This window comes from Amblyomma mixtum, chromosome 3, assembly GCF_055824585.1.
Source record: "Amblyomma mixtum isolate Tamu chromosome 3, ASM5582458v1, whole genome shotgun sequence".
Classification (NCBI taxonomy): Eukaryota; Metazoa; Arthropoda; class Arachnida; order Ixodida; family Ixodidae; genus Amblyomma; species Amblyomma mixtum.
In genome coordinates this window covers 75,813,375-75,832,889 of record NC_143014.1, presented here as the reverse complement: position 1 = coordinate 75,832,889, position 19,515 = coordinate 75,813,375, and the positions used below count along the sequence as shown (strand labels likewise).

Genomic DNA, 19,515 nt, shown 5'->3' with positions numbered 1-19,515 from the left:
TTCAAAAATGCATGACTGGCGGGGAAATTACGAACTAGGCCGAAAATGGAACTAACCGTCTGAACAACAAACCAGATGCGCCCGCACAAGCGGACAGGAAAAAGAAAGTGAAACTATCAGGCCAACGTTACGGGATCGGTTTGCGCAGTTACAGCGTCTGAACCAAAATCCGACAATGCAACATCGTCACCAGAGACTACTACTCGTAGCATAGATAATAATTGTAGTCAACGCAGTAGAATTGCGCGCAGCAAGGTTTTTCCGAGCGCGCGCCGTCTGTGCGCCCGACGCCATGCACGGAGCGTCCGCGCCGTACCCTCCGCTTCAAGGGCGTTTCAAAAATTCGCGCGTCGTGGGAAAATTGCTCTCTACGCAGAAACCGAAACTGTAGTCTCTGGAGAACAACTTAGATGGCGCCACATCACCGTAACGGCTACAATGAGGAGCTTCGGTTCGCACAAACAGACCGGAACGAGGAATCTGAACGCACAGGCGAGCGTTCTGGGCTCTCGTTGCCCAGTTTTGGCTTCGAAACAATACCTGATGATACAGCATCGTCGTCAGGGTCCGTGCTAATCTATACATCAAAAATATGTGGTGCAAACGCAGCGGAATTGAGTGGAACGGGGTTTTTTCGAGCGAGCGCCATTCCCGATGATGACGGCTTGTTCGGAGCGCCCGACGCCGCACACCCAACTTCAAGCGCGTCTCAAAAATTGCCACTTTTTGGCAAAAATATAAACTAAACAGGAAGTTGAAGTTTAATGTGTGAACAACAAACCGAATGACTCAGCAAGTCCGTAGCGGCCCCGGTCGCGCTGCCGTAGCGCTTCGAATTTTTCGATCACCGGTGATCGAAGCACAGTGGCGTGGTAACGAAAGAGTTAAGCACAAACTTTTTATTATTACGAAAACACTTTAAAGGAGATCTAGAAATGCATAAGGCATTCAAAATGACTCTAGTTCATTTCCTTCGAAATGCACGGCAAGTGCATTTCGAAGGAAATTCTTGCGTTGGTCATAAAAAGTTTGGGTGCGGCCCTTACACAGCTCTTTTTTTTTTTCTTATTTCCTTCGGGAGAATAGGGTGCGGCCCTTACATGCGTTCATACAGTATATATCTGGTTGGTAAAACAGACATAAATACAAGCAAGCGAGACAAAAAGGACTTAAAGATCTAAAGTAAAGTAAAGTAAGTAAAGTAAAGTAACTTAGTAGCTCGTGAATGGCAGTAAGGTTAACGCCATTAAATTTATGCGTGTGGCACCGCAGGAATGCCATTAAAACTTAAGTCAGGAAGCACTTAATGGCATTAAGTCAGTCCGCCTGGCACAGGTTTTAATGAAACGTCATCACAGACAGTTTAATGCAGCATCAAAATTAAAAACTAAGCTAAGAAAAAGGAAGTGCATACCAACCTGCTGATCACCTTCACCCCTGAAAACAATGCGTTCATTGTCCCGCATGCCCTTGTCCACGTCAACTTCTAGGTACTTGACTTCCTTCAGCACCTTGCGACCCTTGCAGCTCTTGCAAGCATCTTTCTCATTGATCACTTCCCCTGCAAACATATACAGATCTCGTCATGACTGGCCAGCAGACACAGCACAGTGCTGCGCCCAAGAACTGTACACAAGAAACGCATATACAGTAAACTTCCATTAAAATGAACTAAGTAGGCTGACAAACTCTCAAATGAGATGAACAATGTGAGCCTTTTGGGTAGTTTTGCTCTAGGATTCAAAGTAGGAAAAATCTACTTAAGACTGACTGTGACGCGTGCTTCGGTTAGGACGAACTTTTGCAGCAAGCAATAAAATTTGAGTTGCAAGTCAGCACCCGCCCGTGAGTGAATTCCCTTTCATCCTCAATGATTACGTGCTGTTCAGCAGAAATATGGCATACAGACTCGCCCAAGCTTCTATTCTAACCAGCAGTACAAAAACTGCTGCGTAAATAGCTGGGTGATGATGGTTCAGGAATCTCAACAGAATGGTACATCGTCAGTATGTTTGTACCACGCGTTACAAAACATCTTTGAAGAATCGGGGCAACCGCATTTCTGACACGCCTAAAGCACTGATTTCGAGGTGCATTTGACGCCTATTTAACGCACAATTACGTAAGTGTACACGCGCCTCGTCACCACCAAAATGCTTCCAGGCACTGTGGTTTCAGTACACACTCTCACAGAACGAAAGCAGGGGTACTTTTACGACTCAAGGCGGAAAAAGCAAATGCGCTGAGATAGTGTAGCAGGTGCATTTAGTACACAAATATGTCCATTGTCGGAGATTTCCCAAGTACCGTGAAAATCACCCCATGGTGCTGATTTCAAAATAGTGAAATACCAAAGCTGACAGATTTCTGGAAATGTTCATGAACTAACCAACCAGGCTGATTTGCCATAGCTTTCGGCCTATGACAATGAAGCTGGTGATACTGGAGTATCACTGGAGCTGGTGATACTGATGCAGATATGAACAGCAGGAGATCGTGGAGGAAGGAAAAGGTTATGATGATGATGACTGTCATGATGATGATCTGCAGCCTCACGTGCCATCCGTAGGCAGCACCTGGAAGCTCCTGTGCGTGCACATTTCAAAGGCTATTACTGCGTGGGTCATGGGAAGGTTGGGTTTTATTTTTAAATAGTTCCTTCACAAAAGCAGGGCGAGGCCCTAATTATTTCGTTTTCAGTTCATCAGTAACAGAATGAGACCTCTTATGATTGGCAATGGCTTCTCCCAAAGTATCGTTCACTGCGGCTTCAATATTAAGTGAGCTAGGGCTAGTGCCAACCAGCAAGCGGTGCGCTCCCAGTATGTAGGCGGGCAGCAGGTGTCGTTGCAGGAAGCATGCTGCTCGCCTGGGTGCACTGGAGTCACACTTTTCGCTACAGATAAAACTTACCTATCGAATCTTTTTACCGAACTATTTCATGATCTCTTTCGAGTTCAATATATCCGGGATCGAATGTATTCTGAAAACCGAATTCCATGCCCCCTCCACATACCACAAAAGTCACTCTAGACAGAACTACCAACACTGAGGCAAAACAGAAGGTAGTGCTGTTGCTTTGTCATGGAAAACAACGAACCTAAAACAGAAAAACTGATAAGTAGTCAGAACTCAAAAGAGAACCTCATCACAAATGCTTGCTACTTCGCGATGTTAGGGAACAAAGTTCAAGGATGCTTGATATGATGGCACTTACCATCCCCGCGACAATCGGGGCATGTGGACTGCACTTGTTGCATCATATTTGGGCCAATGTGCTTGAATGTCACCTTGATACCTCGACCTCGACAGTTCTGGCAAGTCAGCACAGCACCAGAACGACCACCAACACTGGGAGGGGGGACATTGCAATTAACAACAGTGTGCAAATCAATATATTCGAAAACTGCCAGCAGCTTTTATGCATTACTGTGACCATAACAGACAACAATGACAAAAGCCACCTGAACAGCTAACGTATTAGTTTACAGATGTGAAATTGCAAATGCACTAGGAACAAAAAACTAGTTTATATGTATGTATACAGTCAGACCAGATTATGAACTATGATTGATTTATTTTTTATGGACTATAGACACCAAATTTTTGCTAGCACGTTCTTAAAACGATGCGTTAGACATTGGTATAAATGGAGCACCCCAAGGTATGCACCTATGACCACTAAGCAGTTTATAGTTGAATTTCTTCTTGACACTGTTTCGGTTTCAGTTCCACCAACCGAATGATGGCTGTGACGTTAGGTGAACTTTAGGTCACGCGAGGCATGAAAAAACTTCTATATAACCGCTGACATGTTCAAGTTATCAGAAGTTTCAGTTGTCAGAATTACACCTTAATATGAACTAAAACTAAATGTGATTTGCTTTATAGATATCTATGCATACAAATAGTATTTTGGATTTAAAGTTAAATCTGGTTGTAATGACATTTAAAAAAGTCCCGAGATTTCTCGTTACATCCTGGTTTTCGTTACATGCAGTTTTCGCGAGAATAGTCGAAAGGACACTACAGAACAGGTCAAATGTTTAGGGGAATCCCCCAAGGTGGAGTAGATTTGTAATAAGGGAGTAATTACTCATTGGCATCCACCCAAGCACAGCCATACGGCTACAAAGGAAAGCTAGATGGTTGGTTGGTTTATGGGGTTTAACGTCCCAAAGCGACTAAGGCTATGAGAGACGCCGTAGTGGAGGGCTCCGTAAATTTCGACCACCTGGGGTTCTTTAACGTGCACTGACATCGCACAGTACACGGGCCTCTAGAATTTCTCCTCCAAAGAAATTCAGCCGCCGCGGCCGGGATCGAACCCGCGTCTTTCGGGCCAGCAGCCGAGCACCATAGCCACTGAACCACCGCGGCGGCTAAAGGAAAAGGAAAGCTAGAGAGCTTCTCAAAAAAACTTCACAGTTCTGGTTCGGGGACCCCCGACAATGATGAATTTTTCTTTAACTGCGAAGTTCACAAAAATTGGGCAAGAGCTGCACTCAAATGAAGCACTGAACAAAACCCACTGCCATGCACGACCTCTGTTCAATAATAATAAAAAAAAAGGCAACAGTTAGACAGGCAATCATACCCATGTTTCTGAGTGAAGCAACATTTGATTTAACTAATACAGTTGACGACCAATTTTTCGGACTCTCTAGGGACCGCGAAAACTGCCGAAAAATCGGGCAGTCCAGAAAATCAAAGTTCACCAATAAAATCCCGAACTTATTATCAATATGCCGGAGAAAGCGGCCAGTTGTATTGCACACATTCTAAAACTCCCACATGACTAAATTTCGTCTCACGACATACCGTATAAACACGTATAAGGGCCGCACTTTTTTTTCTTCCAAATTCGAGGGCATATTTTCGGGGTGCGGCCCATGCACGCGATGTGCGAAAAAAGTTTTATTTTTAAAGTAAAAACACACCAACCAGGGAATGGGCGACATTTATTCTACGTTCAATCGTCACTCGCGGAGTATTCAGTGTAGCTTAAGGTGCTAGCCCATCGTGCTAAAACTGAAAAGCTCGGCGGCACCACGCGAAAGACACAACCACAACTAATACGGTGAACGCGCTAACACGCCACAAAAGGCTGGAGCCATGGAGGAAAAAAAACCGAGGAGGAAGCGTCCGGCGACAACCTTGAAGCCTAGTCCTTAAGAAGTAAAGATATAGTAAAAAAAAAAGAGTTTGTCCCCGATCTGTCCTGCAGTTTGAATTAATGAGGTTCCACTGTACACATTATATGGCAGCTTGGGTACTGGCGGCGAGTGTGAACGAGGTCCGAAAAATCGAGTGGTCAGTTGCGGTGCGTCCGAAATTTCGAGCGCTCTTATACATTGGCTCTATTGGCCATGTCGCAGTGCCGCGAAATAGTCCGAATAATCAAGCATGACCAAAAAATCAGGCGTCCGAATTTTCGGTCGTCGACTGTACAATGCAGCCAACAATGTCAAGTACGTACTATGTACCAAGAAATAAAAACTGAGCACGTGAACCCAGGTACATTCTGCACTGCCCGAGAGGACACCGAGAAACTTTTCACAAGTGTATTTCTAGGAAGGGAGTGCAGTGGTAGATATGTGGCTGGCATGCTTTCAACAACATTGCAAAGCTTCACATTTCACTTGAGTACAGTACTTTCCTGAGGCATTATCACATTTCATTCCCTGCCAATAGTTGATGACACCATGACTTCGAAAGGACTTTTGCTGGCAACTACTACTGGCAGAGGATGAAATGTGATAATGGCTCAGAGAAGTACTACACTCAAGTAAAGTGTGAAGCTTAATGGGGTGGAGACACCAAATTTTTGGTTGACGTGTTCTTTGTTTCAAACATTACATACTGCCCCAGGACAAGTGATATGCACTCCACGATTCATATATGTGAGGTAAAATAATTTATTATAGCATGATTTATACTAAGCGATCTCTGTTTCTGAGCGTCAGGGTGTGCTATGATGTCAGAACCAGGGAAGAGCAGCAACCCTGGTCACGTGGGCCCCAAATGTTGTGACACACTGACTTCTGCATCATCTGCTCACACACACATGCCTTGCATACCAGCGCCTATCCAAATTCCAGCAAACTTAGCCGGTACTGCGATATGCTCTACAAACTTAAAAGGCACTGCGATATGCTGAGAAAAGCCACCGGGTACTGAAACCAAGTGGCTTGGTTAGGCCTATCTCAGTCGGCATCCTGCGTATTCAAATGCGGTTTCTGCATTGCATTTCGTTTTGCCACACTGCCCAGATGCCAATGCTCGGAGGACACTTGTGCGAGTGGGTGCGTAGCTGACAGTGCGAGTTGGCTGATCCCTTGGTCACATTAAAGCAACAATTCCTCACTGTTCATACAGACCAATACCCATCGCTGTCTTCACTCACGCGCAGCGAGTCTGCTCAGAGTGCCTTGGCTGCTGATTGTGTCACCTGCTGCTTGTTTAGCAAACAGTCTGTGTATTCGCTAAATGAATGCTTCAAGGTAATTGTACAGGATTCAGCATTTACCGCACAAGTATGTACCGTATTTACCCAATTCCAACGCGCCCCCGATTCCAACGCGCACCCAATTTACGGCACCAAAAAAAAAATTTCAAGCCCCGATTCTAACGCGTGCCCAATATTGGTAATGAAAAAAAAACTACAAGACCCGCTTCTAACGTGCATGTGACTTCCACGAATGAAAATAATTTGCAACCGTTGTTATATTTTAAGGAGAGATGCGGGTGAAAAAACCGCTATTTTTTCGATAAAGTCAATTTTGTATTTTCTTGCGTTTTGTATTCCCCCAAGCCTCTTCTTTTATGTATAAAAAAATCAAAGCCGATAATCAAGGGGAAGTTAGTAAAAAAATGCAATTAAAGCACTTGCGGTGGCTCGCGAAAGTGCGAATTTGACCGAATTTCGGGAGCGCGGCATGTCGCTCCACGGCGTCGCCCGCTCTTGAATTTTCGCGGGGAAGTAGGCCTACCCATCTTCTACCAGAAGCCACTTTGGCAGCGGCGCATTCTTGATAAAAAATAGGAAAAAAAAGATCGTTTCCCGCCTGAGTCGAGCGTCTCGACTGGCCCTTCAAATCACGTGGTACGATCGGAGCCCTTCCATTGGCTACGAGCATTCCACCGCACGGTTGGATGCAGACGCTCTTTCTTTGTTCTGCCGCCACCGAGACGTGAACCAACGCTTCTGCCCGGGTTTTTCTCCTTTCTCCGCTATGCATGTGACTGAGAAACGAGATTTTCGTTCACGCAAGTTCCTGACAAAGCATCAGTATAAAGGAAGACGCCCCAAGCGCAAGCGGAGAGCTCCGGTGACGGGAGGTTCGTCTGCTGCGAGGCGTAACTGCGGCAACGGCGATGCACCATTTGGATCCTTCAAGCTTCTTGCGGAGCATCCATGACTTCGTCAGTGCATCTGAGCTAAAGATAGAGATATTCGACGGCCAAGACAAGTGTAAAAATGAGCGCGGAAGCGCTGTTATCTGTGAGATCGGCATGATGCACGACCTCGTCAGCGGCGCGGCGTGCCCCACCTGCGGACGATGTAATCTCTGTCAGAGAATCAGCCGCAAAACAGAAAGAACTCTCATCGTTTTCGGAACTTTACCGCCGAAATGACGTGTTTCCGACAACCGTTGTTTCATCAACATATTCTTCGAGCCACGTATCTCGATCGTGCAACGGCAGTGATGAGGCGTCCGCCCGTGGCAGTGCACGGGATACCATCGCCGTGAACGTGGTCGCTGAGCACGCGACCAACGACAAGCGCCACACCGGTTGAAAACGGCTCCCGCGACGCAAAAAACGATGAGCAAACGTGCTCCCATGTTTGCCAGCAGTTAGTGAGCTCCCACATCGTATAATGGCGATGACGATGGGCAGCTATGGGGACGTTTTGGTTTGCACTCGAATCCAACGCACATGCGATTTTGAGACGTTTTTTCCCCGAAAAAAGGTGCGCGTTGGAATTGGGTAAATACGGTAACTCCCCCAGGGATGCGCCCATGACAACGACTGCACCTCTGCGCTACTTTTGTTTACATATCTGCATCTGTATACAGGCATCAATTGCGTGTTTGTTCAGCATGAATTGCAAGCTGCGTTTTAAAAATCTCTGCCTTTTACACCGGTTGTATGTTTACTTGTTTATGCAGTTCAATAACTCTGCAAAAATCGCCAAAGAATGCAAGCACCCGACTGGGGAGCACTTCCATGTCTTAGACAGGTTGTTGACACAGCATAGGATCCGAGTTTCTTGAAGTGTCCAGTACTTGACTTTAAATTGGTTTATCTAGAAGTACATTTTTCGTCCATTTGCGGTAATTAAAATGACTTGATTTGTTGTCCTCAAGCGACGCCGACAACTGCTAGCTGCCAGGCGCCTGCAGCACTGGTCGGCAGACTGGGTCCCAGCACCTAGCAGTGGCACTTCCCAATCGATGTACGTGCATGCCAAGATGTAAGCAATCGTCGATTTCAGGTCCCTGTTGTCAAAACTATGCTCGATGAACATAAGTGTTCACTAAAACTTGTGAACTTTCCCCACAATCGCAGACCTCGCACATGCAAACCCCGCGGACTCATTTCACTTATTTGTAGAACGGAGAAGTGTAAACAAGAGCAACTAGTTAGGTTGTCGTCTTATATACGTGAAGGTTTCGCTAGGCCGCCGATGCTTGTGCTCAGAGACACCATATTTGCCAATCAACCCACTAACTACAGAATCGCCAACACAGCACCTGGCCAATGTCACGTGTCGCCGTTCATAGTACACCACATTACTGTGCTGTGATGTCACTAATCACTGATATCGTTCCCAGGTTTCTACGTCACGAACCTTCTCGCTAGGAATGGGTCTCGATTCTAAGAAAAGAGCATTTAAGGACTGTCTGGAGGCGAATTAAAATGTTTTAGGCATTGGTTGCATCCAATACCTTGCCATAGGTGACCTTATACACACAGGAAGCCCATAAGCTTTTTATAGCCTCAAAATTAGGTGTCTTAACCCCTTTAACCAGACCAAAAGGAAGATTTACTGTGGAACTTACCCATCACAGGCCTTGCAAATGACAGTGTGGTCTATTTGCAGCTTCACTCTTTTTCCATTATAAAAATCTTCTAGGGAGACCCTGGGAAAAAAAATAAACCTGTCAACACTTTCTCCTAAACAATTCCTTTCTGTAATACAGAAATTTCTTTTTTCAAAAATTTCAAAATCAAGTAAATGCAAAAATAAAAGTAGACATAAAAACAAATGAAAAGCACCTTTTTTTTTCATCGACATACACAACTGGGAAATTATTTCCCAGCCAACAAATTATGCCAGCCGCGGTGGCTCAGTGGCTATGGTGCTCGGCTGCTGGCCCGAAAGACGCGGGTTTGATCCCGGCCGCGGCGGTTGAATTTCTTTGGAGGAGAAATTCGAGGCCCGTGTACTGTGCGATGTCAGTGCACGTTAAAGAACCCCAGGTGGTCGAAATTTCCGGAGCCCTTCACTACGGCGTCTCTCATAGCCTCAGTCGCTTTGGGACGTTAAACCCCATAAACCAACCAACCAACCAACCAGTTATTCTAATACCATGACCAACAAGTCAGCAACACTATAAAAAAATATACCAAATTCCCCCACACTCAAAAATTAGCGTATCAATGCTGTAAATACGTCATTTTTCCCAAGGCCAAAGCTTGGATAAGCCACAAAATTACACAGAAGCAAAAGACTTACAGGCCAACCCTCTATAGCTCCAGTAACTGTACCTAGTCAGCTGAATAAATTATTTGCTTCAATGCTTTCTCATGAAACATCATTTTTATAAAAAGAAAATACAGCAGAATCTCGATCATACGAATCTCACGGGGTCATGAAAGATATCTGTATCAACTGAAATTCGTATCATCTGAAAAGAACAAAATTCATATGGAGAATTTCGGCTGTGTTCAGCTGACGGGATTTACTTATGGCCGCGGCCACCATTGACTCACGACGTCGGCACTGCGTCGATCGCGCGCAGCCACTCGCTACTCGTGGCACTCGCCCAGCAACTGGTGATCGCTGCGTCCACGATGTGCGTACAGTCAAGCGCAATTTGAAGATCATCACATTCATTCCGGCTAAAACAGCCTCACTAATTTTTCTTGGCTTGACGTTCACCTAGTCCATAACAAACATGACGGTGCAGTATAGAGGAGTCCTTCGGCTAGCTAAGCTAGTGTATTCATAACAGCATTCTTGCAAATATAGACCATGTTAGAGTGGTTTAATCCAAGTAGGTTAAACCTGAAGAGATCACCTTGAAATCGAGTTAGACTACAGGCGAAGCACCGCTGCTCACTACTCGCAGTGCACACCGCATGACTGGTGATCCCGGCACCGGCAATGTATGAGCAGCAAATAGTGCTCGAGGTTACGGCCACAGCTCACGTGTTCATATCATCCACGCAGGGGTATGGGATTGTTCACAACATCCGAATTTCTGCCCACTGCACACAGTGCACACTGGCCATGGCATTTTACACATTCGTATCATCCCGAAATTGATATCAACCGGGACCATATCATCAGAGATTCTACTGTACCGTTGAAATAGGAGGAAAGCAACCTGACGAGTGTTGCCGAGGTATAGAAAAAGGCAAACCATCGCTCGCTTTGCATGACGCCCAGTTGGCCTAGACGCCAGCTGTCGTGTATAACTTCAGAGGCAGAAGCTAAGCAGAAATTTCCAGGGCCATTTTCACACTTTCCAAAGGTGAGGCCCCCATGAAGAGTGGTGACGATAAACAGTACACTGGTGCCATCTGTCGATAAACGTAACAAGGGGCTGTCTGATTGGCAGGCTAAGTGGTTTTGTATTCATTCATTTTCGTTGGATTTTTCTAGATTTTCTAGGTTGCAAGTCATAAAAATGACAACATACACCACACTGTGTGAGGCTGTGTAAACAGGGAAGGAAACTGAAGCCTTCATTTGCAAATTCCTCAGCAATGCAGTAACCTTTTCACTTAGAAAAGACACTGGTAGTAATCCTGGAGGGGCAATCTCTCAGTCTATTGCATCATCTTATTCCTGTTAAATACCTTCCTTTCGTATCCCTTTAAGGTGGGGTGAAACTTCGAAAATGGTTTTCAAAAACTGGCTGCAGAGTAGGTGTAGTAAAATCTGTGGTTACAAAATTTGTTCAAATATTCTAAATGAATGCAGGTTGCATTTGAGCTAGTATTGCTTATTTGGTTTTTAATCTCTCCCTCTAATGTATCATTTGCTTAAAATTACTGGATACAAAGTCTCAATTCTGTATGAGAGTAAAAACTTATTTTACACAACTGCAACTAAAATTATGCATTTAGAGAAAAAATTTTTTTTTTCTCTGTGCAATGATATTGCCACCCACTGTTTTTTTGTTTTTTTTTCATAAAAATACAAACTGACTTGGGTTTGATTCTAGTTCCAGTTATGCAAAAGGCACCGAGTGAAATCTGTGGAAAATTTTGTTCGCTTACACCTTACAGTTCCCGAGAAAAAGGCACATAAACCCCGAGAAATGCTGTTTAGAGAAAAATGCAAATAAGCTTCTGAAAACGCCCACTTATCTGGTCAAAGTGATGCAAAAAAAAAAAAAGAGGGGGGGGGGGGGTCACAAAAGCTTTTTGAAGTCTCGAATACCCAAGTGTAATATATTTTCTGAAAGCTAAAGAAATATTCTATCAGGAGGTCACAAATCTTTTTTTAAAAAACAAGGTCTCCTCCGCACCTTACACTGTTTCAATTCAATTCATATGCAAGAGCCACCAGCACAAAATTTTCAGTGAATGGGAATCCCAACATGCTAGCAAAAGATGGAGGACTATAATCTTAGTTCAAACAAATAAATGTTTGCTTTCTGAAAAGGCCACTACATACACTATCAATGTGCTGCACTGAAACTTATTTCTACATGCTTTCTGTACAAACCAATTACCAGAAAACATTTCATTAAAACAGAGCGAGGTTATTTCACGGCGCAGGACAATATCACCAAGTGCTCAATCATTAGCAGTTTTTCTCTGTTGGTTTTCGTACTACCTAGCCAGGCTTGTCTAACAAGTGCAGTGCCTGCTCACTTGAAACTAAGGGCACTCACTTCAGAGGATGGATTGTGTCTTCTCCTCGTTGGCGCCGCCTTCGTGATCCATCCATGCCAAACATGCCACCGAATGGGCTTCCACCAAATATATGCGAGAATATGTCCTCTGTCGCAAACGGACCTGCACCAAAGGACGAGAACAGGGATTAGGAAAGAAGAAGTGTGGCAAAAATTTGTGCTTCAAACAAAAATAGATGTGATGCAACAGATTACTTTTAAAGGTGCAGTGAAGAGGAATCCGAACTCGTCTTTTTGCCGCGGAAACTCAATCTACACGTACCCAGCATTCTTAGAAACTTCGATTTATTGCCCCGTGTCGCCGATTTCCCTAATTAAATCGGATTAACGTCTCGCTCTCGCCTTTTTTTTTTTTTTAATTCTCTCCGTATGATAGGCAGAGTTGACCAACGCGTGGAGTGCCTTTCAGCCAGCTCCGTGGAGGCTTGCCGCTCTGCCATCGGTGGAGTAATACGTAGTAATCCGTAGTAGCAAATAGTCAGCGCATATTTTTATTTCTGTGGCCTTATTCTGCGGCTATATTATCTGCGAATGAAACTATTTATTCACGGAAACCTAAAAAACAAAAAGCGAAAGCAAAGCCACCATGGAGCCGGCTGAAAGGCACTCCACGCGTTGGGTCGACTCCGCCCACCGTAGGGGGAGAATTAAAAAAAAAAGAGCGGGAGCCAGACGTTAATCCGATTCAATTAGGGAAATCAGCCACACAGGGCAATAAGTCGGAAGTTTCTAAGAATGCTCGGAACGTGTAGATCGAGTTCCCGCGGCAAAAAGACGAGTTCAGATTCCTCTTCATTGCACCTTTAAGTCATGTCACTGCCACAATGACGACACCTCACATAAGCTTCTACCAAGATTCCGTGGTGCAGATGGCAACAAGTAGATTACACAACTTTTTTCATACAACTGGTTTAGCAACACAACGCCTACTGCAATGTCAGTGCAAGCAATCCACAAGCCATTTTCTGGTATTACAGTTTACAGCTCAAGCAAACAAGCAACTACAGCACACAGCCCCGTTCAGTCGATTTGATTGGAAGCAAGAGCAACTGTAATCCACACCAGACAAGCCAAAAAATAGGGAAGAAATTTGAGAGTAAGAATGGAATCTGTAGCTGTCTCTTATCTGTACTCAGACACAGATGCTTAATTACTCTGCAAAAAAAAAAAAAAGAGTATGTACAGAGGGCAAAACGCATGTCTAGAACACGCTCTGAGCGTGTTTGTTTCGGGGGTATCACGTGATAACTAGCGATAAGATATGGTTAAAAATTATCTGGATGTAAACAAGTGCAGTTAAACTCTTAGAATTTCATCGTAATTTTTTCCTTTCTTGATCGCAGCGGCTTTGGGAGCTCCGGAACACACAGTTTGGTTGTTCTAGGCATGTGTTTTGCCCTCTGTACACGTCTGGATAAGCAACAAAGCAGCTAGCAAGGGCTAAACACACATCCCAGCACTCTTTTGGCTATACTACGCCTACAAAATTAACTTACAACATTACAATGTGCAAAAATTCAAGACAAAAAATTAAAACAAGACAACTAAGAGCCACTTGTGTTATCTCAACAATAAAGCTTTTTCTACAGTTAGAGCTGCCTAGAAGCTAAGTAGATTTTCAAGACAAAGTCACAACTGGAATAAGTTTGTAATACAATTTGTCAGTAAATGACCCTTAAAAGCAACACTACCTGACGCAATAAGATATATTTTCATGCAGTATGGATTTGATTATGTGGTTAAATATTCTACTACTGCACTTGCAGAGCGGTCTACTAAAGTCACAGAAAGCAGATAAATAAATGTGTCTCAACTGATCGCAATGCGAACAAAATAAGTCCGGCTTACACGACAGATGCTAAACTGAAAATTATGACGAAAGGAGCGCGAAAACAAGACGACGGACGAAGACAGAACACACCATGAGCGCTCATGGTGTGTTTTCAGTCTTCGTCCGTCGTCTTGTTTTCGCGCTTTTTTCGTCATGGATCACCGATACCGAATCGCCCAAATTTCCACCCTTGAAAATTATGACTCCATTTCTACTGAGTAGACTTTCTGCACCTTCGCAGAAGAACCTGCAACAAGTCTTCAATAATACGTAGCACGATTGTCTTAATACAAGTCGAAAAGAAAACAATGTCAAGACGATAAGCCTCACAACGGGTGCCCAGCTTGCATAACCAATGAAGTCGGTGCAATATGCGCGCATACGCATGGATCCTTTACATGCAAAATGAGACGCGACGTCTCCGCGTGCATCCGTTTCCGCTGTTCCACCCGGCCGCCAGCAAAAAATTCCACCGAAATGCCCGCTACTGCACACACAATGGTCGCTTCTTACTTTCATGGACGCCCTCTTTGAGTCCATTCAGGCCGTAGGTGTTGTAAATTTCCCGCTTCTTTGGGTCCGACAGAACTTCATAGGCGAAAGAGATCTCCTTGAACTAGAAATAAAAAAGGCAATGAGCTAAGTGGAGAAATTTCATATTTCACACCCTACGATGGATGTCAGAGGCTGACAAGGTACAGAACCGCGGTGCAATCTCCTTTGCATGCATTAGAAGCTAGCAGCCGTGTTCCTGCCTCGCAATAATGATTTCTACGCACTTTCGTTTTCTAATTGAAGGCCAGCCAAACCCACAACGCCGAACCGCGCACAAAGCATTATCAATACCTTTTCTCCTTCTTGCGGATTCTTGTCCGGGTGGTACTCCTTCGCCAGCCTTCTGTAAGCCTGCGAAGTGCGTTTATGACCACTGAGTTATAGCTCGGAGGCACAGAAAGGCAATAAAGTGAAGTCCGCATAAACCACTGCGAAGCTACCAGGGATGCATCGCCCAACCGGAGACGCATCACTAGCAGCCCATCCACGTTTGCATAATACGTAATAGGACGGAGAATATGCAGAATAAACTGAAACGCTTACACGCTAAAAATCCAGGCATCATCGATCACAGCGTTCTAGACACAGCATTGACGCACGCGAAACAACGCAGAGAGAACCGGATAAACCATTGCAAGGAGTGATAGGCTTATTTAAGAGTAGGGCTAAGTTACTTGACGCCGCTCAACATATCTGGAACATAAAAGGAACGCATTTGCCGCTGGGGTAATGCTAGTACCACGACAAAATATACTAACCTTTTTAATTTCGTAATCGGTGGCGTTCCTTGAAACTCCCAACACATCGTATAACTTTCCGTCAGACATTTTCACAAAGAATGAAAGACCTCGGCTTTCTGTGCCTCGGCCACTCGATTGACGTCACAGAAGAGACACCGACTACAGCGCCATTGGAAGGTTGCGTATCGTTATAATATTTAAAATTACGCGCGTTAAAGTGCAATTTAAAGTGCATTAATTTATGCTTTGTGGGCGTAGTTACCGTTTGTTACCGTTGCGGTTGTTCTTTTCTTTTTTTCTCAAGGCTAAAACGAGGCGAAAGATTCTTCGGGCTGTAGCTGTGGTATCGCTCGCTTAGAGTTTCTTACCTTTGCTCGCACGGAAGAAGGAAAAGAAGTTTATTGCGAAGTCTCTAAATAACTCCACGTGAAGCTGATCTGAGGGTTTCGGAGGTGCAAAAAGCTTGTCTTAAGTCATTTGGTTTGGTGCTGCGCCAAAAGGCCAAAGCTGGCGGGTTCTTGCCGATTGCCACTCGAAGCATCGCTGTTAAGGAAGCGGGTAGAACAGGTGTTCAGATCTTTAGTGGTGCTTAAGAGCACCAGCGAGAACCAAAGCCACATATCTCTTCACGGCTGCTGATGCGCCTTTGCTTATCAGAAGGTTTCGTTATACGGTTCATGTGTGGCCAGGTGTGCGACAGGTGGACACCATATTGAGACCCCCATCATACTCCCCCATTAGAGGTGGCTCACAGCATTGACTACTTCGCTCTATCGGCGTGTCAACGCGACGACTGCATTGTCACAGCGGCGTGCCAACGTCCAGGCTCGCTCGAGATAACGTTTTTGTAGTGAATAGCGGTCGATCACCGATCATTCGCGGCAGCGCTCGCGCCTGATAAGTGCCATGCCAACCGAAACCCGCACCTAAGCAATAAGCCTAGCCTGAAGACAATGGGACCAATTGGGAATTCCAGTTGAACCCAAAGGTCATTCAATTTGGCTCATAAATCTAACTGGATAGTACAGTGTATCCCTGGTTCCACACGGGCATTCGGTTGGTTTTATCATCCAGCTTGTTTCTAAGATTACAGTTGGTTGCATTACTCCCATTCAGATAGCCCAGTTGCTTCCTGAATTCCACTTTATTAGGGATGTGCGAATTGCACTTTTTCCAAACCGAATTGAATACGAATAATGTAGTTTTGTTTCCAATTTGGTTATAAATAGTTTAGCTAAAATATAGCTTGAATATGAATTGATGTGATAGAACCGAATCAAATACAAATCGAATATTAATCCTAATGTTCGCTACTTGTGCGAATATTCATAAAAAACAAGCAATTGTATGAAACACTGAAGTGCCAGTGCTGGAACTGCCGTATGGAGCTATAAGTTTTAAACTTATGAAGTGAAAGCTGTAGATGTTCCACCAACACAAAGTCACTACAGTAATTCTAGGGCCATCAAGTTGCAAGTATAGGAAAAATTCAGGGGGGCACTTTGTTGGCCTAAAGTGCAGTGAGGCGAAAGCGTTTAGTGCGGTGTTGCTCTTTATGTCACTGATGTGTGGTTAAGATGTTAAGTACATAATTGTTTGTGAATCTTAAATGCTGGAGACACTGGAGGGCGTTTGGGAGGCATCCGTCTGATTTGGCGCCTTTCTGCAAACACTCTCCAGCGTCCTAGGAGAACTACATATGCGTTGGCAGGAAGTAGCGCAGCCATTAGCACGCTTGGCTGCGGAACGGAAGGATGGTGGTTCGAATCCCATCGTGCACAGATTTTTTTTCTGTTCCAACTAGAAAAGCGTGACACCTCTGCTGAAAACCTTCTGCTGACAACTTTCTGTCGACAACGATGAGGCATTAAAGGCGTTCACCTTAAAATTACCATTTTCTGGGGTTGGTCAGGGACCCTTTCCCAAGTATTTCATCCCAGAAAGGCCAAGCCTGCCAAGCCAAGCAAGCCAAACCAGGCCTGAGGAAACCTTGCACCCATTAGAAAACGAGTGAGTACCCAGTGGCAATAGAGCCACATCACAGGGATTGAGACTAGTGGCAAGTACATATGTGCCATGGCCTACAAGATTGAGCATCAAGGCAGGGTTTTGCTGAATTTACCCGAGTCCTGCCGCGTTGTCCAGTATTGGAGACCATGTACAAGCATTATGAACATCGCCACACGAATGAACCACATTGTGGTGCTGAACCCTTCATCCGGTTAGAGTCCAGATGAAGTCCAGTTCATACTTTTCATGTAAGGATCGTGCATGGTGTCGGTATGGTCCGTTTTTGGTACAGCCATTCTGGACCTTTCTGGCTGGCCTTTCTGGACCTCCTGCCGATGATTCAAGAACTATTCGAGAAGTTAAGAACGTACTTGATTCATTTCAAATAATTATGAAAAAACACTATTTGATTCGTTGAAAGAATTGAATAGGAGGATATTCGATTTTCTATTTGAAATTTTAGAATATTCACACACCCCTACAATTTGTTCCAAATTATTCCATTTGGTATTCGCCTCCCATGCGGAAGGTGTGGGATTTGATCCCCAGTGCTGCTGGGTACCCACCGGTGATACAATGGGTATAAGCTTTCCCTTGTCTGGTGCCTGGCTTCTTTAGGATGAAATGCTTGAGAAATGGGTCTGTGACCCCACCTTGAAAAGAGGAAAAAAACATTGTGCCATGACACTCTTTGGCCACAGATACCCTTGCGTCATAAAAAATTCATCATCTCATCATTTCAATTGGTCCTAAGAAAATTTTCATATTGGAAAGTCTAATTAGAAGCCAATAATGTCCTTGACTGAAATCTGCATATATAGCTCTCTGTAAAAACAGAACAGCCAAATAATTAGGTCCTTGTAAAAGAGACATAGCAGCATAATCTGCTTAACTGTTTTCATCACTTCCACCATTACTGGCGTGATTAAGTAAAAACTTCGTTTAGCAGACAAGTGCCACTAACCCCAGTGGGAGGGTCCCCACGAATGGGGTGTAAAAGTTGGGGTGAAAAAAAATACTCTGTGGATATATATTGACCGTATGGCAATAGTGTCTAAAGTGTTCTTTATGTGTGATGCAAGGCTTGCTTGTTTGACCTGATATCCATTAAAGCATGTAATACTCGTAATTTCAATTCCCTTGAAAATGTTGGCAGAGGTCTCAATCCTAGGAGAAAAGCCACTTGGTTTGAAATGAAATTCCCATTGTGTACTTTTTTTTTGACTGCGCAGTTTAAACAATCTCGGTCCAATAGGTATGCCATTTGAGTCCAATTGCCGAGTCATTTGGTCTGGTTTGCTGACCAATTATTTCCAACTGGAAGCATCAATTGGGCTAATGGTAGCGACCAATGTATGGTGAGAAAACAACTGGTTTCTGACCAGCTGGTATCAATTTGAAATTTTCCAGTTGTACCCATTTTTCTTTTTTTTTACTGGGAGTGCCCTGTCTACATACTCTGCCAGCCTTCTGTCACATATATGTCCAATAACGAATAAAAGGAAGATGAGGTAAACTGGGCATTTTCTGCTTACCTTAGGCTTGTTAGCAGGTAATTATGCCCTGTATATGCAATGCCTTGTGACCTCAAGTGTACCAGAAGCTTGGAAGAATGGTAACGTATTCTTAATTCACAAGAAAGGAGACGTCAAGGAGTTGGAAAATTACAGACCGATCAGCTTACTGTAACGACAACAATCTCCTGCCAGTCTACGCATGCTGCTTGTGTTACCTTTTCAAGCTTACTTTTAATGCTTCCTTTGCTCTATTTTTTTTAAGTTTGGAAAGTTTTTATTTTTTCAAAGGTAATAGAAAAAGTGACAGAGGGCACTTAAACACTGCTTACACGTTTTGAATCCGAAAGCATTGCCTCTTTGTGAGCTCCGATGAGAGATTTATTAAAGATTCCTTCCTTTCCAGTGACACACCTACTCATTAGCATACAGCCTTAAGGAAACGCATACACTAGGTTCATCTTTATTTGTCAAGAAGTAACGGTGGTTTTGTGGCCTATGGGTTGCATGCTCGCCTCGCAATCTTTGGTTCGTTTCCCTGCACCTTCAGAAGAAATTTTATCTTTTCTTCTTTGCTGTACACATCACTATCTTATGGTCTACTGCTGACGTCCTGTGAGGGATGATGTCACTGAGGAATTTTGTGCCATGAACGGCGACAGACGGCGGCTGCTGTGCTAATGGCATATATAATGCTTTAGCATTAA

At 44.3% G+C, this 19,515-nt stretch overlaps 1 protein-coding gene and 1 long non-coding RNA gene across 4 annotated transcripts in view; one reads left to right on the top strand and one right to left on the bottom strand.

Moving 5' to 3' along the window:
• LOC149350639 (dnaJ homolog subfamily A member 2-like) overlaps positions 1–15,446 on the bottom strand; it is a 30,501-nt gene extending 15,055 nt beyond the window's left edge. Inside the window, exons 1-7 of the mRNA XM_089579720.1 lie at positions 15,303–15,446; positions 14,836–14,895; positions 14,503–14,605; positions 12,138–12,261; positions 9,069–9,149; positions 3,218–3,351; positions 1,419–1,561 (exon numbers count right to left, since the gene is read on the bottom strand). Of these exons, the coding sequence (XP_089435846.1) occupies positions 1,419–1,561; positions 3,218–3,351; positions 9,069–9,149; positions 12,138–12,261; positions 14,503–14,605; positions 14,836–14,895; positions 15,303–15,371 (714 nt within the window). The 5' untranslated portion in view covers positions 15,372–15,446. The remainder of the gene's footprint in view (positions 1–1,418; positions 1,562–3,217; positions 3,352–9,068; positions 9,150–12,137; positions 12,262–14,502; positions 14,606–14,835; positions 14,896–15,302) is intronic.
• The window catches only part of LOC149350637 (uncharacterized), an 84,089-nt gene continuing 80,003 nt past the window's right edge, over positions 15,430–19,515 (top strand). The window contains exons 1-2 of one of the 3 annotated variants that reach the window (XR_016290399.1): positions 15,430–15,461; positions 17,197–17,294. This is a non-coding gene — a long non-coding RNA (uncharacterized LOC149350637). The other 2 variants (XR_016290397.1, XR_016290398.1) reach the window with 2 other exon arrangements.